General features: G+C 55.7%; 6 protein-coding genes across 6 annotated transcripts; 4 read left to right on the top strand and 2 right to left on the bottom strand.

Moving 5' to 3' along the window:
• Positions 1-1762: 1762 nt before the first annotated feature.
• On the top strand, positions 1763-4757 carry TRIREDRAFT_120154 (NADPH cytochrome P450 oxidoreductase). Its single transcript, XM_006962304.1, has 3 exons — positions 1763-3742; positions 3834-4112; positions 4190-4757. The coding sequence occupies exons 1-3, from the start codon at positions 1949-1951 to the stop codon at positions 4205-4207; spliced, it is 2091 nt and encodes a 696-aa protein (XP_006962366.1). The 5' UTR covers positions 1763-1948; the 3' UTR covers positions 4208-4757.
• Positions 4758-8089: 3332 nt separating this feature from the next.
• Positions 8090-10041, top strand: TRIREDRAFT_56003 (uncharacterized protein; the record flags this gene model as incomplete). The annotated part of the gene is made up of 6 exons (XM_006962303.1): positions 8090-8931; positions 8991-9081; positions 9149-9238; positions 9296-9387; positions 9448-9729; positions 9822-10041. The coding sequence occupies 6 exons, from the start codon at positions 8090-8092 to the stop codon at positions 10039-10041; spliced, it is 1617 nt and encodes a 538-aa protein (XP_006962365.1).
• Positions 10042-10484: 443 nt separating this feature from the next.
• Positions 10485-11833, bottom strand: TRIREDRAFT_55803 (uncharacterized protein; the record flags this gene model as incomplete). The annotated part of the gene is made up of 2 exons (XM_006962094.1): positions 10485-11654; positions 11771-11833. 2 exons carry the CDS (start codon positions 11831-11833, stop codon positions 10485-10487), a joined length of 1233 nt encoding a protein of 410 aa, XP_006962156.1.
• Positions 11834-12256: 423 nt separating this feature from the next.
• TRIREDRAFT_120153 (uncharacterized protein) lies at positions 12257-15439 on the top strand (the record flags this gene model as incomplete). The annotated part of the gene is made up of 4 exons (XM_006962302.1): positions 12257-12587; positions 12655-12728; positions 12853-15342; positions 15413-15439. Exons 1-4 carry the CDS (start codon positions 12458-12460, stop codon positions 15437-15439), a joined length of 2721 nt encoding a protein of 906 aa, XP_006962364.1. The 5' UTR covers positions 12257-12457.
• Positions 15440-15904: 465 nt separating this feature from the next.
• Positions 15905-18833, bottom strand: TRIREDRAFT_55034 (uncharacterized protein; the record flags this gene model as incomplete). The annotated part of the gene is made up of 2 exons (XM_006962093.1): positions 15905-16811; positions 16885-18833. The coding sequence occupies 2 exons, from the start codon at positions 18831-18833 to the stop codon at positions 15905-15907; spliced, it is 2856 nt and encodes a 951-aa protein (XP_006962155.1).
• A 1712-nt stretch (positions 18834-20545) lies between these two features.
• On the top strand, positions 20546-21411 carry TRIREDRAFT_44928 (uncharacterized protein; the record flags this gene model as incomplete). Its single annotated transcript, XM_006961972.1, has 2 exons — positions 20546-20708; positions 20771-21411. Coding segments are annotated over exons 1-2 (735 nt in total), but the record flags the coding sequence as incomplete, so codon positions are not given.
• Between the last annotated feature and the right edge of the window lie 27 nt (positions 21412-21438).

Below are 21438 nucleotides of genomic sequence, written 5' to 3'. Positions count from 1 at the left end.
ACGGATCATGAGTAGTACAACCCTTTCCATCGCGATCGTAGACATCCCCTCACAGCCAGCCAATTCATCTTCGATTATTCCCATCGACTCTTAGGTACTAGTAGTAGTAACTATGTCGTCTCCCTCTGTGTCTCGAAATGAATTACGCGTATAACAGCACGGTATTTGGCGTACTCGTACCGGGCATGCAAGTGCCTCAGGGAGTACGAGTCCCTTACTCGTAGTAAGTACCTACCCGATTATGAAAGAGGCCCAGCGTGATACCTGGCCGTCTACCGTAGACTCCTGCACTGGTCCGTACCCCGGTGGTGCCATTCGATGATCACCGACGGCGGCCGTACGACTCGGACTCCATACGCCGTACTCGGGTTCTGCATGTCGTGTCTTGCTTGACTTTCTGGCAAGGAGGAATCAGCAAATCTCAGACCATCCGCCCCGCTGAGAGTGTGCCGGGTGCAGAACTAGCATGCAAACAGGTGCAGGATTCGACGCTGTTGGGATGAAAATGGCTCATGGACTGGTCAAAGCACGCTCAAGCAGGGTTCCAGAAACGGCAGTGAGTGAGTGTATCGCCAGGGACTTTCTGTCACCAAAGGGCCTGTCTGATTGCAGTTGATTGCTATAAGAGACTTTCACCTCCTTGGCTTCTTCAATCCCGCTGCTACCTGACTCCCTTGGGTAGGTACTTCTAGTTACCGAAAAGTCAGCTTCATTTGATCGAGACTAGGTAGTGATTACAAGACATGATGCATATATATCGATGGCACATGAGCGGGTTTCGAGTTGTTGCTCGCCAGTAGGTATAGTAGGTAGCTGGTAATGCCTACAACGTGGCCTCTTATCATCAACTCGGCCAGTCAGATGGCTCGATGGAATTTCAACAGGATCAACGGAACTGCAGACCTGCAAAGAAAGGTACCGCCTACCTAGGTAAGGTAGTAAGCAGATGCACGGACCCAAATCCAGCCTTGCCACAAGATGCACCTTTGTCGAAGAGCTGTCACAGGCTTCATTGAGAGTCTCCCGTCTGTGTCTCGCACCAAGTACTTGTACGCGGCCTGCACCACGACTCCGTAATCCGTCCACGGAGCGGGCCCGGCACTGATGCGGAGATTTCCTCCCGTCAGATAGGAGCAGCGTACCAGTACCTGTACAAAGGTACTAGAACCAACCTTAGAAGCACTGCTGGTAAGAATAAGCTGAGCATCAAAACTGTTGAAAAGGATGCTGTGTCCCCCTCTTAAAGGCCAACCGAACCTAGGTAGCCGTCTTTCTCCTTCATTTTGCTCGTTTCCTTGCCATTGCTTTCATTCTACCTTACCTTTAGGTACTATATTGCTCTCTTCTACCCCGTACACATTCATGTTCTTGGCTTCTCAGTGAGAATTTACGACAGCAGCAAGGCCGGGCTGACTTTTGCCCGCAAACAAAAATAGAGGCAAAGCATCCCATCCCATCATAAGCCGTGGCTTCTGACCGGCAGCCTCGCCCCGTCCTTTATCTGGCTCGATCCCGACTCTAGTTCTGCCCCAGTGCTGCCTCTCAACTTAATACTAGTACTACTGCTCCTCTCTCTCTCTCTCTCTCTCTCTCTCGATTCCGCGCCACGGCCCACTCACTGGACCCAATCTCTCTGGCCGATACCCCTCCCCCGTGCTAGAATTCCGGCCTAGACCGCGCAGAACCGCTCGCTGGTCGGAAAGGCCAGCCTTATTTAATCGAACCAAGGCCACATTTATTTTTCTGCCTGCTGCAAGGGAGAGAGAGACTCGATTGCGAGACAGCCTCTCGAGCACCCGGTTTCCGCTGTGCTTTTTTCTTCTTTTTTGTGCTTATTGCTGATTCGCCGAGTCGGGCCTCGGAATCCGTCTCTACCGACCTGCTGAGCGACCTCAAGAAGAAGACAGCAGCGCATCATCGCCCTGTTGCCGCTGCAGCACCGGCCGCCATGGCGGAACTGGACACGTTGGACATCCTGGTCCTGAGCGTCATCCTGCTGGGAACCGTCGCCTACTTCACAAAGGGCACGCTATGGGCCAAGCAGAAGGATCCCTACGCCAACCCGGCGTACCTCAACGGCAATGCCAACCGGGTCGGGCGGACGCGCAACTTTGTCGAGAAGATGGAGGAGTCCGGCAAGAACTGCATCATCTTCTACGGCTCGCAGACCGGCACCGCTGAGGACTACGCCTCCCGCCTGGCAAAGGAGGGCAAGAGCCGCTTCGGCCTCGAGACCATGGTCGCCGACCTCGAGGACTACGACTTCGACATCATGGACACGCTGCCCTCGGACAAGATCGCCTTCTTCGTTCTGGCCACGTACGGCGAGGGCGAGCCGACGGACAACGCCGTCGAGTTCTACGAGTTCCTCAACGGAGAGGACGTCGCCTTCTCGCAGGGCGGCGGCGCCGAGGACGCTCCCCTCGACAACCTCCACTACGTCGCTTTCGGTCTCGGTAACAACACCTACGAACACTACAACTCCATGGTGAGGGACGTCGACAGGCTCCTGACCAAGTACGGCGCTCATCGCATTGGCAACGCTGGCGAAGGCGACGACGGCGCGGGCACCATGGAAGAGGACTTCTTGGCCTGGAAGGAACCCATGTGGGCTGCTCTGGCTGCTCACATGGGCCTCGAGGAGCGCGAGGCTGTCTACGAACCCGTCTTTGGCATTGTGGAACGCGAGGGCCTGACTCCTGAGTCCCCCGAAGTCTACCTCGGCGAGCCCAACAAGATGCACCTCGAGGGCGCCTCCAAGGGTCCCTTCAACGCCCACAACCCGTACATTGCCCCCATTGTCGAATCCTACGAGCTGTTCAAGGTCAAGGACAGGAACTGCATCCACCTCGACATTGACATCAGCGGCTCTACCCTCTCGTACACCACCGGCGACCACATTGCCATCTGGCCCACCAACCCCGGCGACGAGGTTGATCGATTCCTGCGCATCACGGGCCTTATCGACAAGCGCAACCAGGTCATCACCGTCAAGGCTCTCGAGCCCACTGCCAAGGTTCCCTTCCCCACGCCCACCACCTACGACGCCATCATCCGGTACCATTTGGAAATCGGTGCTCCCGTCTCCCGTCAGTTCGTGTCCACTCTCGCTGCGTTCGCTCCCAACGAGGAAATCAAGAACGAGATGACCCGGCTTGGTAGCGACAAGGACTACTTCCACGAGAAGACCGCCTCCCAGCTCCTCAACATCGCCCGCCTCCTGGAACACGTTAGCAACGGACAGACTTGGGATAAGATCCCCTTCTCTGCGTTCATCGAAGGCCTGAACAAGCTGCAGTTCCGGTACTACTCCATCTCGTCCTCGTCTCTCGTCCAGCCCAAGAAGGTTTCCGTCACCGCCGTCGTCGAGTCGGCCATGGTCGTCGGCCGAAAGGACCCGTTCCGCGGCATCGCCACCAACTACCTGCTCGCTCTCAAGCAGAAGCAGAATGGAGACCCCGACCCGTCGCCCTTTGGTCTGACCTACGAGCTGCACGGCCCCCGCAACAAGTACGATGGCATCCACGTCCCGGTTCACATCCGCCACTCCAACTTCAAGCTGCCTTCCGACCCCGCCAAGCCCATCATCATGGTCGGCCCCGGAACCGGTGTTGCCCCTTTCCGAGGCTTCGTCCAGGAGCGTGCTCAGCAGGCGCGCGACGGCATCAACGTTGGTCGTACCATTCTGTTTTTCGGCTGCCGTAAGAGGACTGAGGACTTTATGTACGAAGCCGAATTTGAAGTATGTGCCCCCTTCCCCCCCCCCCCCTCTTAAAATTCTTCCCTTCATACATATTCGCTGCAAATGTCTAACCGCCTCTTTTACCGAATAGGAGTACAAAAAGGCTCTTGGCGACAAGTTCGAACTGGTCACTGCCTTTTCCCGCGAGACTTCCCAAAAGGTCTACGTCCAGCACCGCCTCAAGGAGCGATCCGCCGAGATCGGCGAGCTGCTCGCCCAAAAGGCCTTCTTCTACGTCTGCGGCGACGCTGCCAACATGGCCCGCGAAGTCAACAATGTTCTGACTCAGATCGTTGCCGAGAGCCGGGGCGTCTCCGAAGCCAAGGCGGAGGAGATTGTCAAGAATATGAGGGCTGCCAATCAGTACCAGGTATGTCTCATCCCCTTTTGTCAAAGATACGCCCTTTCCCGAACCGAACAATGCAGTGTCTAACCCATTCGCTACAGGAGGATGTCTGGTCATAAAAGATTGCGTGGCGCACAAGTATATTTATACGTACCATCTTCCTTGTGAACCAGTGGTCACAGAGAGAATCGAATTACTCCCCCCCCTTCTCTCTCCACACCAAGGAAAACAAGAAAGCAAAGAAGTAAACACCCATAAATACTTGTCAGAATAAGGGATAGGCGAAATCTTTTCCTTTTTATCGACCGCCAACACAGCCATTTGCCGCCGTTCGTCCGTTTACCAAAGCCGCATTGCACAAACAAACCTGGCATTTCTTTTCATGGAACATTTGCTTGCCTTCTGTTTTAGAACATGAAAGAACCGGCGCGAAGAAGAATTCTTGGGTCGGACCTAGGAGTTTGTCTTTGTTAATATATACTAGTATGGGGGAGGGGAAGGAGGCTCGTAATGCTGCCCACGGGCTGGGATGTCTTGGAACTTTTATTAAGGCCGATGGATGCCAAACGCCTGGCCGACAGGTGGGCGTCAATGTCTTGCGTGGACAGGCAGGGTATATAGAAATTGGGATGAATGGATGGGTGGCTTGGATATAAGTTTGACGGCTCTGAGCAAATATGAGAATATCATCACGGATTTTTGGATAACAACGAAGTTGTGCTTTGCATCACCTCGTATCCTTGGGTCCCTAATGTGTCACGGGACGTCTAATGGTTGGGAAGTCATCTGAGACTGTGTCTTGATTGAGTGTCTCAGTTCGGCTCATAATCTAGACTTCACCTTCATGTTGCCCGGTCTTAGTCAGCCACTCAACCACAAAGATACGACTACGGTAAGATGCGAATGATGACCTGTCAGGACCTGTGTCTGTCTGAAGGGCCAACAATGCTGCGCCCGTACTCTGGACCTTAGAGTCTCTCTGGCGTTTGCGACCCTTGACAATTATATCCAAGGCAGATTGTCATATCGGGGCAGAAAAAGCAATCCCAGAGCTGTCGCGGTTGGTGGCCGGCGCGAAGTCATCTAGGGATTGGCTGCGTGTTGGCCAGGGAGGCAAGCGGAATTGCACCATCCTCCTTGCTTGCCCAGTCGCCTCCCGACAAAGAAAAAGAAAAGTCAGTCCAGGCTTGGGGGAAGCGGGGTTGGGCATTGGATGCCACGGCTGGCACAGAGAGAGGGAGACTCTAGACGCTGTAGAAGGCTCCAGTCGTCATGGCAATGAGAGACGGCTCTGCAGGATCACCGGGGGCTTCCGCAAAGCTGATATCCACTCGTCCTCTCGACAGGACGCCGAAGGGCGATGGATCTGCTTCCTCAGGAAGCCCAGCATGACCGGTATGCTGATTGCGGTAGGTCCCATACCTAGACGGCAAGGACAATGAAAAGCAACATCCCGTGGGCTCGGACCAAGCACAGATCGGCCATCAGACAGACAACATGTCTTGGTACTAGTATGGGCCTGTCAAAAGCAATTCAATCTTACCCCGACCAGTAAAACCTGGGCAGTGATTTGAGTATTGACGCAAATACAGCCAGCTCCCGCTTGCCCCGTGCTTCTTGCAAGGGTCAACAGGCTCGAGAGGTCCGAACGAGCGAGTCGACTAGGACCCTTTGCCGGCATTCGTGCAGTATATGGGGGTCTTCCCAGTCCAAAGATGGAGCTGGTTTCATCGATGTCGGAGCTCCGGTTGGCCAACGTACTTCGGCTGCTCTCAAATAGTGAATCACGGCTGGCTCTGCGCGTCTCTGACAGACAGTAGAGAAAAAGAAAGGAAACGAGAGCATCGTCGCATCATTGTGAGTGGTACGCTCTCTGTTGGATACTTAGCTTGCCCATGCTGTCGAGGTAAAGCAACATGACACCCACTCAGGGGCGTTGCACTGCTCTGCTCCATTGTTGTTATAAGACGGTGCGCCCCAGAAATCAGGCGACGACTCGACAGCGGTTGCGTCCGTCAAGAGCATGCCCCCAGCCTTTTTGTTCCCCGTGTTGAGAATTTGCCATGGGCCGATCGAATCCTCACCTCTTTTAATCTTCTCCCGTACTTGTGTTATACCTAAGGTTGTTAGTCGTTGCGTGGCAGACAGGCGACTTTGGTCGCGTATGTTCCAAGAGTGTTGAAGCCTTTTCGCCGAGTCTCCCTGGGGTATCAGGCGTATTGGGCGTTTTGTGTTTGTTGAACAGCAAGGTACGAGCCTACGAGCTTTGACAGAAGTAGGGAGCATTGCCAGCCTCGAAGGGCGTTTTGGTGTCGAAGAATCTAGCATCAACTGTCCCTCAGCACAGACCCCTAATGACGCGACTGGACTCTCTCAAACATCTGGATCTTGCTGAAGCAGATACAATACTCTTCTGTGAGAAGATCGAAAGCCACTGGTAGCCTGTCACGATTGAGAGTCAGCCGTGAGCATAGCGCAGCTGCGTTGAGCCAGTCTCAGAGGGACTCTGCAAGACGCCGCCTCCGCAGCAAAACACCAGGGAGTTCCTGACCTGCAACGCTTCCGGAGCCTCGATACCAGCAAACCAGCACACTCACCTCATCCTACCCGAGCTATTCGCATTACCAGGCGGTGCCTCTCTCCTCGCTTGAGCAAACAACAGGCGGTAGAAGGCGAATCAGGGCCTGCAACACCAGAGTGGCAGAGCCACGCGGCAGCAGCAGGTCGACAGCTGGCAGCTGGCAGCACTTCCGAGCCCTAACCTGCCAGAAACTCGGGCACATAAAAGGCGTTTCGTCATTTCTCGCTTCCTTTCGCCTCTTCCACCTTTCTTCCTCCCTCACGAACGCGTCTTTTGGGCTCGCGGTAATTCCAGTGCTTGATCACGAGCGTCACGCCTGCAGCAGAATCTCTTTGGACGACCTTATCAGCAGCGACTCCTTCCGTTTCTTGGCCCGATAGAATTTGTTGCAGCTTCCTCCTCTACGCAATTGCGGAACTTAGGTAAGTCTGCTCGTCTCTGTCTCCGCTTACTTCAGAGGGGCTCGTCTTCTTCTTCTTCTTCTTCCTCCTCCTCCTCCTCTTCCTCTTCATCCTCTTCTCTTCTTCTTTTCCCCTTCTCCTCACAGCATCACATCAACTCGTCTCCCGTCACTCTCTTGCAGCTTTCTGCCGCGGCCGGATCTCTTCGAGACCTTCATCTTGCTTGATAGCTCGTTCTATCTTAATTACTCTCGCTTCATCTCAAACAATTGTCTTGGTAGCACATTTGCCGTGTCGGCCTTCGAGCTTCATTGTCTGCAACACCACGTAACCCCAAGGCTGGGTAGGGGTGAGATGCCTCTTGACACTCGCCTTTCCCTCCTGGCCCTTGCTCTCTTCTCTGATTCTCTCTGCCTCTGTCTCCTTCACAAGGACAAGCCCTCCACTACCAGCAGGTGGATGGATCTTGGCCTTTCTCTCCTCCTCCCAGATGCAGATGATGGCTTCTTCGCATCCCTTCCTCTAGCATCTCCATCACTTCGCCGTGTTGCCTGCATTCCACGCCTGGCTCCGTCAAGCAGGTCTTGCGCTAGGCAGCTACTGCACTACTCTTCTCTACTCGATTGGGCTTTGCTGACTCGTCGATCATCTCAAGATTTCCGTCGTTCTGTCGAATACTTGTCATTTTCTCGATCACCATCGTGACCGATCTGCTGTTCTTTGGGTAAGTCATTCCCACTTCGGCTTCAGGGCTCGTCACTCCTCTCGGTCGATCTGCTATTGCACCATTTGTGCCTTGCCTCTCGACCTGAAATTTGTACCATGGTCACTGGCCGATTGCCACACCCATCGTTGATGTCTCTCATCACCCGTCACGGATACCCTCATGCCTCTATCACTTCGCTAGATAGGGGGACCAGCTCTATCCACATAGCCGCTCCAGCTCGAAGCCTTTACTAACCACTTCTACAACAGGCAAACACATGTCTTACCAACTTCACACTGCTGCCGATACCAAAATGGAAGCCAACAGCGGTGTTGCCAATCCTTATTATACCGGACGAGGCGCTCATGGAACCACTGACTTCGGTGCACTCATCAATCAGTTCAATGGGGTGACTCTGGGTGGTCTCAGCATGCCCAACAACGCTGCTCCTGTCCCCATGGGACCTGGTCATGCGTTCATGGTCAACTCGGACAGCCAGTTTGTTCTCACTCCGGTGCCGACTGCGCAGCCGATGGGTCTTGGTCATGGCAATGAGAACCCTTATCTCAACTACCCAGCTGCTGCAGGTGGCTACGGAGGCTCCTATGTTGGCCTTTCGATGCCGATCATGCCCTTCACCCCGGGCCGCCCCGGTACCACTCAGCCTCGTGTCGACCGTGGCCACTCTGACGTCCCAGGCCTCGAGAATCGCCGCGGTTCCTACTCGACCACCGAGTCCGCTCCCGCCACTCCGTACTATGGTGGTGCGTTTTCGATCGTCCGCGATTATCCTCCCCCCCGTGTTGCCAGTCTTGATCGGTCTTCCTACACGACTCCGTCTCCCAATGCCACGGGACTCGCCCCCATGGAGAACACCAAGCCAATTCCCATGGTCATCTCGGATCGTACCATCGACGAGCTTCTCAAGAAGGACCCGGCTATTCCCAAGGCTGTCCCAGCCGTCTTCACCCCACCGGGCCAGATGAAGACTCTCGAGCAAAGCTTGGAGAATCGTATCCCCGGCAATCGCAACGTCTATATCCGTGGTCTTCATCCTACCACCGATGACGAGCTTCTCTACCAATTCACGTCCCGTTTCGGTGCGGTTGAGACGTCCAAGGCCATCATCGACACTAACACTGGAGCTTGTAAGGGGTAAGCTTTGCTCACCATTGCCCGATCTGTCTGCCTTTGATGATGCTGATGAGACCTAGATTTGGTTTCGCCAAATTCTACGATGTGCGTGACTCTGAACTATGCATTCGAGCTTTCCACCGCCTCGGCTACGAGATTGGCTTCGCTCGGGTATGCTCCCACTTCGCCCCTTTCCGGCACATTGTCGTTGTAGGGAGCACCAGCTGACCGTGTTCAGGAGTCTTTCAATTCTCGACTCAAGGCGGAGGGCGATGAGGGTTCTACAAACCTCTACATCTCCAACCTGCCCAAGTCTCTGAACGAGATGGTGAGTTGGCTTGCAAGTCTTTTCTTCGTCGTTAATTTGTTACTGACTCTGGTGCAGGAACTTGCCACCATTTTCCTTGGATACCACATCCAGTCCAGCAAGATCCTTCGTGATAGCATGGGAAACAGCCGTGGTGTTGGCTTTGCTCGGTAGGTTCTTGAATCCCATCGCAGGTCATGCAAGTGCCTTCGTTCTCTGACAAGGTCTAGATTTGATTCTCGCGAGATTTGCGACGAGATTATTCGAAAGTTCAACGGTGTCGGCATTGGTGAGGAAGGTCTTCCCATGAACATCCGCTACGCCGATACTCCAGCTCAGAAGGAGCTCAAGCGAGTCACCGCCGAACGCCGCCAGTTCCGTACCAACGAGTACAACATTGGTGCCTACGGCACTCCTCTCGTTGGCCTGAGCCCTGCCTTGTACAGCCAGCAAACATGGCGACGCAACTTGCCGCAGTCTCGAAGGTTTGTTTCCGCCGGCTTTGAGTCATAGTGTGTGTCGCTGACGTTGAGTTCACAGCGGCCTGTCCGCCTCGTCGCTCGACGAGAGCCACGCTACGCGAAGCTCGGTGCCTCGTGCACAGTCTGCGTATGGTTATACACGAAGCATTTTTGCGAAGTTCTAACTCTTGTTCTAGGGCGGCCACGAGCGCGGACGCTACGATTTCGACTCCCACCACCTCTGAGTGCGATGAGAGTGTTACGATTCGAGCGGACCCGGCCGTCGTCGCCACCGTTGGCAAGGAGAACATTCAGCCATCCCCCACTGTGAAGAAGGATGTTTCGAAGAAGGAGTCCCAGTAATCAGGCATGTTGCCCTCCCGGTTCTTTTGTGTTTGTGCCCTTTTTTGGTCTGCACGTTTGTGCCATAATATGCCGACTGGTTCAACATGTCTACCACTACTTGCCTTGGACTTTTTTGGGACCACTTAGCCCAACAGTCATGGTAGTCTTATGCAACACGCTGGAAGCACACATGTCCTAAGTCTGGGGGCAGCCAAGTTGAGGGATCAGATTGCGAGGAGGGAGCATTTTACGAGCCTTGTACTTTAGAGTCTAGATAATGGCAGCTGTGGCAAAGGTTGGCGGCGTTAGCATGAGTTTGACCAAAACAATGAAGAGATATTGTTCTATCAAGATTGTGGACGTCCGCTTTTGTGCTCATGAATGAATTGTTACATGTTGATGGAATTGAATGTCGCTCCCCAAGCCATTTGTGCTTTATTTGACTGCAAGTAAACAAACAACTACACTGCTAGCTTGGCCATCTCGCTGCTGGCCTTGTCTATACTCGGCTCGTCTTGCAAGAGACCCTTGGACAGCTCATCGCTTAGTAGAGGCTGTCCGTTTGTCTCATCATCACCATCCTCTTCGCTATCTTCTTCGTCATCCTCATCCTCGTCATACTCGCCATCGTCCTCCTCATCGTTGGCCCCCTCTCGCCCCTCCTTGTCTCCCTCCTTGTCTTTGATGGCTGCCTCTAAATCTTTCAGCATCTTCTTGGTGAAGCCCGATGCTTCAACAGTTGCATCTAATCTTTTGAGACCGCCTTTCCCAACAGTCTTCTTTGCGTCTTTGAAGAAGGGCCCGGGCTGTGTTGGTGTGAAATGGAATCTCCGTGTGAAGAAACGCTTGATGCAGTTGACGTCTCGATCGAAGTACATTTCGGCGTTTACATGCTCCATGGACACCATTTGCGGAAAATCGATGATGACTGGCTCGAGCTTGATAGACTCTGTTCCATCCTCGGCCGTCGTTTTGATCTCCTTGACGAGGATGTTGAATTCGTTGTAGTCGCCGTGGATCAGGCCGTGACTTGCGAGGCGGAGGAGGAGGGAGATGAGGTCTGCGTAGAGAGAGGCAGGGTCGGGGACGTCGCTGATCTGTCGGAGGGGGAATGCGTCTACTAAAGACATGACGATGGTATGTCTGGACTGCGCTATCGGTACCGGTACGGGGAAGCCCTCCTCGTGCAGGGCGTTCATGAAGGCGTACTCCTTCATGGCGGCGAGCCTGGAGAGGTACATCCAGGACTGGGCGTTGCGGTTCTTGAGGTAGTCCCTGTTGGACTTGACGGTGCGGAAGGAGATGCGGCCGAGGCGGTGGATCTTGAGGACGCACTGCTTGCCGGAGTGGTCGGCGACGACCATGATGTCGGACTCCTTGCCGACGCCGATGCGGTTGCCGACGCTGTAGACGGCCTTGCGGCTGGCGTGGGTGTGCAGGGCGAGATAGTCGAGGCCGCCGTAGGTGAGGCGGTAGCCGTCGTACTTGGCCTCCTTGACGCGGGCGATGAGGCCGACCTTTGCGAGGGCGGATATGCTCTTGTGGACGCCGCTGGCGCCGCCGCGGAGGCGGGCGAGTTTCTCGATGAGGGGGGTGGGCACTATTTCGTGGTTTTTGCTGCCTTGTTCGACCTGAAGAGATTACAGTGTGTTAGGATTGATATCTTGTCTTGATGTATAGGCAGGTAGGTAGAGGTAGGGTTTTTGTGTGTATAAGATGTAGGTAAGGTAGGTTGAGGATGGCATACTGCTGTGAGGACCTTCCAGTCCTCGGCCGCCAAATGGCGCATTGCCCTGGTGTCCAACTTCATGGCTGGCTGTGTGAGAAAACTGGCGGCGATTGCTGTGTTACTGCTGAATCAGATGTGAAAACTGAATCTGGCCATCCGGGTATCATGTGTCGCTTGAATCTTGATATTGTTAGAGGGGTCCCTCGAAAATGTTGGTGGGGTTCCCCAAGCAAGCACTGCTAAAAGATGAAAGATATTCAGGCCCGGATCTTATCGATAAGCGCGACCGAAGCAGGCATCGCTGCGCTAGCCCTCATTCGTGTTAAAGCCCAGTTTGAGGCGGCGAATGCACGTGATTACAAGGCTGGGGCTCGGAGTACGTAGCTTGTTCGCCGTAGGCGGCAGCGCCTCGCGTAATAGCCCATGGCAGCAGCTGTTTGCTACCTACTCAACTGTACCTACTGTTAGCAGCCCAGAGCTTTACCAAGCACCTTCTCCATCAGCAACCTCTTCCACCTGATTCCGCCCGCAACTCAGCAGCAGCTTCGACCTCGCCTGGGGCTTCCGATACGTTGCACCAACAGTCTTACAAACGAGCCTCTTCACGACACTCCTTCGCCTTATATAACCCGCCGCCCCGACGTCGCTGCTGGGGGGGAGTTTCGTATACACGATAGACGCCTGATCTCTCGACTCTACGTCACCATGGCCCAGGACAGCGATTTGCCAAAGCCGGCGGCGGCTGCGGACAAGGGGAAGGGCAAGGCAGTGGACGACGTCAAGGACGACAAGGCTGTCGCGGACGGCAAGAAGAAGGAGGATGACAAGAAAGATGGTATTGCCCCTCCCAACCATTCGCCCTTCTGCTGGCTTGACATCAATGGCTGACTTTTGTGCCTCAGCTGCCGAGGAGGAGCTCAATGAGGAGGACCAGCAGCTCAAGAGTGAGCTAGACATGATGGTGGAGCGTTTGACAGTAAGTATTGCCGAATACCACGACCGATCGCGAAGAGAAGGGAGGGGAGACGAGAAGATGAGAAGAGGGGCAGCTGCGTACCCATCTATGTGAGGACTTGTGGAAGCTTACCTCTTGCCTCTAGGAATCCGACAGTTCCCTCTACAAGTCCGCCTTGGAGATGATGAAGAGCGCAATCAAGACGTCCACATCGTCAATGACAGCAGTACCGAAGCCGCTTAAGTTCCTACGACCGCACTACGAGACCCTGACCAAGCTGTACGACGAGTGGCCCAATGACGAGAACAAGGTCTCGCTAGCAGACGTCTTGTCGGTCATTGGTATGACCTTCTCCGACGAGGACAGGCAAGACACACTCAAGTACCGACTGCTGGCCCCCACAACCGACATTGGATCATGGGGCCACGAATACGTCCGGCATCTGGCCCTCGAGATTGGCGAGGTCTACAGCAAGCGCATCACGGCTGATGAGCCCACCAAGGACCTCATCGACCTGGCGCTGATCCTGGTGCCCCTCTTCATCAAGAGCAACCAGGAGGCCGACGCCGTGGACCTGATGAGCGAGCTCGAGATCATTGAGGAGATTACCAAGTTCGTCGACGAGAACACCTACCCCCGAGTGTGCCTCTACATGGTCACCATGGTGAACTTGTTGACGTACCCCGACAACGAGACCTTCCTTCGTGTTGCCCACAGCATCTACATCCAATACAAGCAGTATACTCAGGCTGTTATTCTCGCCATCCGGCTCCATGATTACTACCTGCTGCAGGAGGACTTCGATAAGGCCGAGGATCCCCTTCTGAAGCGGCAGCTGGCCTTTTTGATCTCTCGCCAGAGGATCATCATGCCCATGGTTCAGGAAGGCGATGACGAGGGCGAAGATCAGGAGTTGTACGAGTGTCTGCACAACATCAAGCTGTCAGGGTATTTCAAGGCTCTGGGCAAGGAGCTGAACATTCTCGATCCCAAGTCTACCGAGGATATTTACAAGAGCCACTTGGAGAGCAGCCGGGTAGCCGGAATGACCAACCTGGACTCTGCTCGACACAACCTCGCCGCCGCCTTTGTCAACGCCTTTGTCAATGCCGGCTTCGGCAATGATAAGATGATGCTTGTCGACTCCCAGAAGGAGGCTTGGGTGTGGAAGACTAAGGGAGAGGGCATGATGTCTACTGTTGCGTCTCTCGGCACCCTTTTGATGTGGGATATAGAAAATGGGCTCGACAGCGTGGACAGGTACACGTATGCGACAGAGCCGGAGATTACCGCTGGCTCTATGCTCGCTATTGGCATTATGAACTCTGGCGTTCGCCTGGAATCCGAACCGGCCATTGCGCTCCTGGGAGATGCCGATAAGCTCCACCATGAGAATCCCTTGGTTCGCACTGGCTGTTTGATGGGACTCGGCCTGGCCTACGCCGGCTCTAACAAGGAGGAGGTCATTGATCTCATCATGCCCATGATCTCCGACTCCAAGGAGGACATGCAGATCTCCGCCATGGCAGCTCTCGCTTGCGGTCTCATCGCGATCGGCACCTCTCAGCCCGAAGTGAGCGAGGCTATCGTGACGACGCTGATGGATGAGGAGCGCAAGAGCCAGCTGACTGACAAGTGGACGCGGTTCCTGGCCCTCGGCCTGGGTCTTCTCTTCTTCGGCCGACAGGAAGAGGTTGATGTCATTCTGGAGACACTCAAGGCCGTAGACCACCCCATGTCCAAGCCGACGGCCGTCCTGGCCGAGATATGTGCTTGGGCCGGGACCGGCGCTGTGCTCAAGATCCAGGAACTGCTGCACATTTGCAACGAGCATCAGGAAGAGTCCGACGATAAGAAGGGCGACGAGCTCCTGCAGGCGTACGCTGTGCTGGGCATTGCGCTCGTGTCCATGGGAGAGGACATTGGCCAGGAGATGGTACTGAGGCAATTTGGCCATCTCATGCACTACGGCGAGCCCAACATCCGCAAGGCGGTGCCCCTGGCTATGGGCCTCATCAGCCCCAGCAACCCGCAGATGAAGGTCTACGACACGCTGTCAAGATACAGCCACGATAACGATCCCGAAGTCGCCATCAATGCCATCTTCGCCATGGGCATGCTGGGCGCCGGCACAAACAACGCCCGACTGGCCCAGCTGCTCCGCCAGCTCGCCAGCTACTACCACCGCGACCAGGATGCCCTGTTCATGGTCCGCATTGCGCAGGGTCTTCTGCACATGGGCAAGGGAACTCTGTCGCTGAACCCCTTCCACTCGGACCGGCAGGTGCTCTCCCCCGTTGCCACAGCTGGTCTGCTGACGACTATCATCGCCATGCTGGACCCCAAGGACTTTATCGCCTCCACCTCGCACTACCTCCTCTACTTCCTCGTTCCTGCGATGCACCCGAGGTTCCTCGTCACTGTGGACGAGGACCTGAACCTCTTGAAGGTCAACGTCCGCGTGGGTCAGGCGGTGGACGTTGTCGGCCAGGCGGGCCGGCCCAAGACGATTACCGGCTGGCAGACGCAGAGCACGCCGGTGGTGCTGAGCCACGGCGATCGAGCAGAGCTGGAGGATGAGGAGTACATTAGCTTGAATAGTACTCTCCTGGAGGGTGTGGTGATTCTACGAAAGGTAAGCCCCTTCAATAACTCTCGCTTGATTTTAGGTCGTGTATGGAATGTGTTGGCTAATGTGTGTGCAGAACCCCGAGTGGCAGGCAGAGCAGTAAATCAAGCGGACAAGTAAAGAATAAGCGAAAAAGGAACAATCAAAGGGGGAACAGCTGATATAGATTTCCTGGGCAAGGCGAGCTTCGAAGGGGGAAAAGGGTCAGGAAGGGGGGCGAAATACAGCGCTGTATAGTAGTAATTTACTCGTCCGCCACAAGAGAAATAAATTTCCATCGACAAAAATGAGCCTCTGTGGGGTGATTTTACAGTTTTGGCTGCGTGATATCATCCCCTTTTGTTCTTGTCATAGCACGGTATCAGTTGGTCTGATTCATGAGGTAGGGGGAAATCGCGGGGAAAAGAAGGTGATTTTTAATGTTGCTGCTGATATCGCTCGCTATATAATGTAGATCAAAGTTGTCTTTTTTTTTCTTTCTCATATGATATCCAAGAAAAATTGCCTAAACATAGTCTATATATGTGTATATATATATCCAAAGGGGCATCCCACACACACAAAGAAATCACCAAGAATCGGGCCCAAACCTCTCGCCGTCTTTCACGTTCCTGTACGAACAAGCCTGCCAGTCGCAGCCCCTCTTGAACACCTCGGTCCCCCACCAGCTGAAGCCCTTCATCCACCCGGGATAGATGAAGCCGAAGAAGACGACGACGATGCCAAAGGCGAGGCCGGAGTCGAGGGCGGCGCTCAGCGTCATGGTGTACTTGCCCCACCAGGCGTTTGCGCGGCGCTTGATGAGGTAGTTGAAGAGGAAGCAGACGAGGGCCCAGACGGAGAAGTTGAGCCCCGTGGCGGGCGGGATCCAGCCCATGGCGCCAAAGATGACGGGCAGGTTGACTTTGCGGAGCAGGGTCCTGTGCTTGTTGCGGCGGCTGTAGAGCCACAGGGGCACGGGGAGGATGGCGCCGAGGGGGAAGCACCAGACGAGGGCACGGTAGATTGCGCGGGGCCCAAAGAACTCGCCGGGGCCGACGACGCCCCAGAGGATGGAGCCGTTGAAGTGGACGCGGGCGATGGGGCAGGTGAAGCCGTTGACGGCTTCGGGGGTGCAGAGGCCGCGGACGTTGGCGAACATCCAGTTGAGGACGCCGATCTGGGTGACGGAGGAGACGAGGGTGGCGGCGATCTGGACGGTGAACATGATGCGCGGCGGGATCTTCATGTAGTGGCCCAGCTTGAGGTCCGAGGCGAACTTGATGCCCTGGGCGGAGGAGATGTAGCCGTAGGTGACGAAGACCATGTTGGCGATGGGGCGGCCGGGGAAGGCGACGCCGCAGATGAGCTGGCAGATGAGGTAGATGCTGCTGTGCTGGTTGGTGATGGCCATGATGATGCCGTTGGGGATGAAGAAGATGGCGCCGATGGCGAGGGCGAGCAGGAGCCCGTACCAGGGGAGGTGGACGGGGTAGCTGAGATGGAATTTGTGAGACTTGAGACTGGAGGATGTGAATTGAGTCAAGTTGGGAAAAGGGGGGGGCTTACTATTCGACAACAAAGATGCCAATGGCGGCCATGGAGATAAAGGTCAAAAAGTACCAGCTCAGGGGGGCATCTTTGTAGCGCTTCATGAGGCGGCTGTGGATATCCTCGTGGCTCATCAGGCCTTCGATATGCGATCCCGACGATGAGGTACGGGGTGCTGCTGCTGCTGCTGCTGCTGCTTCCCGAGGTGATGACGGTCCATCGGGAGAGTCGGACACTTGTTGGTATCCTTCTTTTCCCTGTCCTCGCGCCTCGACGAGGGACTCTTTCCAGGTGTGCCAGATGTCCTGGCCGTGCCAGCAGACGGTATGCGTCAAGAGAGCTGCGAGGCCGGCGAACTGCACGCCGTAGCTGAGCATATATGTGACGGGGAGGAAGACGCGGCTGTAGTTGGAGTAGGCCTCCCTGTCAAAGAGAAAGTCGGGAGTGAGGATCTTGCTGACGTCGTAGACTTTGCCCGTGTTGTCAAAGACGGCGGTGGAGAGGATGGGCATGTAAGACGAGTAGAGGACGTTGCTGTAGTAGAATAGGGGGGCTATGATCCACATGATGATGGCAAGACCACCCACGACGTTCACGGCGGCCCAAAAGGGCACCAGCAGAGGCGAGCCGACGTAGGTGATTTGGGCCCAGTCAAAGGTCATGGGGAAGAGGCCGAGGCCGGAGGAGACGCCAAACAGGTTGGCGAGGACCACGCTCTTGGGCGCAAACCAGGTGATGACGTTGAAGTAGCTCAGGGCGGGCATCAGGAGGCCCGGGAGAAAGTAAAAGGCCGAGGCGCAGGACCAGACAATGTAGAAGAACTTCCAGCGGCTGATGGTCCAGCCGTTGGCCGGCTTGTTCTCCTGCTTGTGCAGCGTGGAGAACATGGCGGCGCTCATGAGGGTGCCGGGCCAGACCATGCCGCTGGGGCGGACAAGGAAGCGGCGCGCCATGCCGGCGAAGCCGTAGCCCAGGATCTGCGTGGAAATGGTCAGCAGCAGCTGGTAGGCGATGGGCGCCTCCTGGTTGTAGAACTGCGTCTGCTCGACGATGACGTCCGTGGCAAAGGCGAAGCCAAAGGCGACGTTGCTGCTCACGTAGACGCACGTGTGCTCCTTTTCGTTCCACCGGCCCTGGGCGAGCCACAGGCGCAGCGAGTCGAGCCTCTTCTTCTGGCCATGGCGATGGGCGTCGTGGCTATGCGACGAGACGGCGGTGCGGACGCCGTCTGTGAATTCCTCCTTGGGGTCGTACGGCCTCTTGAGCAGGTAGTCCCACAGGTGGCCCAGGGGGTGGACGAGAAGCAGCGCAATGACGGGCGTAATGGCAACGCTGGGGTATCGCAAAGAGAAGAAGAGATTGGTGGAGGAGCCGAGGATGGAGAAGAGGATGGACAGACACCACATGCGCGGCGTGTTGATGGACAGCGTCGTGTCGTCGATGGGGGACACGGAGGCGCGCACAGCCTCGTTGGGCGAGTTCTCGTCGGCATCGTGCTCCGGCAGCTCCGTCGCGGACGAGGCGCCCGAGTCCTCTTCCAGCAGCGGCCCGTCCTCTGATACGTCGTCGTCGTCGTCGTCGTCGTCGTCATCGAGAACGACGCTCGACAGCATGGCCTCGGGCATGCCGAAGCGGCCCTCGAGGCCGGAGACCAGCGCCGCGCCGTCGAAGCTCCCGGACCTGCGAGACGACTGCCTTCTGGATCTGGCGCTCCGGCTGGTCGACCGGGCGAAGCGACGGCGGCGGCCGCTGGAGTCGGAGCCGTGGCCGGTGCCGGGGCGGGAGCCGGGGGACGGGCTGCGGTTCGGGGTCATGGTGGTGGACCCGTAGGGCGACGAGTCGGTTCGGTGGCCATCGGCGAAGAGCAGAGGCGGCGTTGCCGAAGCTGCTGCTGCTGCTGCTGCTGTCGAGGCCGAGGCTGTTGTTCTCGTCGCCCTGCTGGAGGAGGCTTTGCCGGAGGGGGCCATGGCAGCAGACGCAGCAGGCTGGGCTACAGCCTCGTCGAGGCCGGGGCGATCATGCTGGGTCGAGAGGGGAGGGAGAGGAGGCGGAAGAGAGGAGGAGGAGGAGGAGAGGGAAGATGAAGTAATGCTACTAGAGGATCGGAGACGGGATTGGGACTGCGGCTGGAGCGGTGGGACGGCAATCGCTGGGGTTGAGCCCGAGGCCGAGACAGCGGCCGAGACAGCGGGCGACGTTGGTGCTGAGGCTGGTGGTGATGCTGCTGCTACTGCTGGCGCCAGAGTCTGCAGCGCAACGCCATGCTGCGGCGGAAAGGAGGCCGAATGAGTGCTGGCCGGCGACGAGGCCCTGGAGATTGTCGAGTCACTGCTGGATTCGCCGGCTCGACCCATGGCGGGGCGGATGCGAAAAGGCGAGGTCGCATGGATGTGGGCTCGAAAAATGCTGGGAGGAGCTGGAGATGGATGCTGGTGGGCGGATCATTAATTGATCGAATGGTGGGGGCCGACCGGTGACGAAAATTTCCAGGTGAGGTCGGGTGGTGACAGGAGGGCTGGACAGCGGGTTATAGCGGAGGATGCGCTAATGCGGGCGCTGGGAACTGGGCGACTGTGCGCTGGAGGGGGGGCTGGGGCCTACATGTAGTTACCAAACCACCAAGGCTTAGGTTGCCCACCTGAAATCTCGGGACTGGAGCATTTGATGACGGCTGAGACTGGAGATTGACACCTGAGGCTGGAAATCAGAATTCAATTGCATGTAGACTTGCTTCTATTCTTTCATGAGCAGTCAATTGCTGCAAAGAACTCTCCAATCTACCGTGTATCTCTCCAGCTGCATGCAGCGTCACCCGGATCCCGGCTAGTGAAATCCCACATGCACCAAAAGTCCCTGGCCTGAAGGTGGAAGCATTGCATTGGATCAATCCCCTGCGACATTGAGTTAGTCACGCCGGCAATCTATACATATGCATGCATGTTGATTCTTTTGCCGATGGCCCAATGGGCGCGACTTGATTTGCAACTGTTATTCCTGCAGCTCTGCTATTTGTCTATTGTACGAACAGGGATGAGAACCACTCGCCTTCTGTGTATTTCAGAGCTTACGTGATGTGGTCTTGTTTCTTTGTCGGATGAATGCGGCGAGTGCATCATGTCACATGTGAGACATTGTCACGACCACTATGAAGCAGTATCAATGGCTTGGGCTAGACAAGACGAGTCAAAGAAGCATAGGTAGCAGATCATCAATTTCAATCAAATCATCCAGATACTAAACGGCATCTACAGCCTCGATACCAAGAGGTTGAACAACAGAGCACATGTAGCTCTACCATCTTACCCACTCTTACTCCGGCTCAATCCACAGTACATGTACCTTTCCGGTTTATACACAGGCATCTTCAACTCGCTCAGCTCCTCAGATCTATCCAAAAAAAAAAAAAAAACTGCTGTGTAACTCACCCTCATTCTTCATGTAGATGCAACTCAATTAACTGCAATGGCCGAAACCGATTACAAGTATATAGTGCTCGTGCCTGTATGCGAATCTTGATGTCAATGAACCAGATCAAAGCCCCGGCGCCGGACCACGGACCTCCGATCCGATTTCTCCCCGCCATCGGCTTCAACTTCTCACCCTATCAAATCTCATGCCTCATTTCATCTCACTCACTCGCCAACTCTTACACTCACTTTGCAGCTCTCCAGACACACTCCTTTTTCTTTTCCCCCTCTCTCTCTGTCTCTCAATCAAATAACTCCAGAGTCCTCCATCAGAACTCATCATGACCTCTCCAGTAGCTGCCGCAAAACAGCAGCTCAGACGCCTCCTCAAACAGCGTCTCTCCCAAGTCTCTCAAGAATCCATCCTCGCTCAAAGTACAGCATTCCTCCCCCCCCCCCCCTTTCCTTTCACCATACCCAAACTGACTGTTTCAAAGGCAACACAATATTCGAAATGCTCAAGTCTTTTAAGCCCTACCAAGACGCCCGCCGCATCAGCATCTACCTCTCCATGCCCGCCGCCGAAATCCAGACCGACGCCATCGTCCGCCACGCCCTCGCCTCGGGCAAGCAGGTCTTCGTCCCCTACCTACACAAGTCGCCCCTCGACGAGCCCGGCACGCCCGCCCGCGTCATGGACATGGTCCAGCTGCGCGACGTGCGCGACTACGACGGCTTGCAGCGGGATTCATGGGGCATCCCGAGCATTGACCCTGCTACGGTTCACTTGAGGCAGCGGATCCTTGGAGGTGGTGGCGGCGGCGGCGGTCCTGATGGTGCGCAGAATTCGGAGCAGGCGACGACGCTGGACTTGATTCTCATGCCGGGCGTGGCGTTTGATACCGACGAGAGGGGTTGCGTGAGGAGGCTGGGCCATGGCAAGGGGTTCTATGACTTCTTCTTGAACAGGTATCTTGCTACGAAGCCGCATGATGAGGCGGGCGGGGAGCACGTGTTGCGGTTTTACGGGCTGGCGCTCAAGGAGCAGCTTCTTGATCCGATGGCGGATGAGCCGGTGCCTATGGGGCAGTTTGATAGGAAGTTGCACGGTTTGATCCTGGGCAATGGGGAGATTAAGCTGTCGCCGGATGCTGAGGCAGTTGAA

This window comes from Trichoderma reesei, assembly GCF_000167675.1.
Source record: "Trichoderma reesei QM6a unplaced genomic scaffold TRIREscaffold_2, whole genome shotgun sequence".
Classification (NCBI taxonomy): domain Eukaryota; kingdom Fungi; phylum Ascomycota; class Sordariomycetes; order Hypocreales; family Hypocreaceae; genus Trichoderma; species Trichoderma reesei.
The sequence above is the reverse complement of the archived record's forward strand: the minus strand, read 5'-3'. Positions and strand labels throughout refer to the sequence as shown.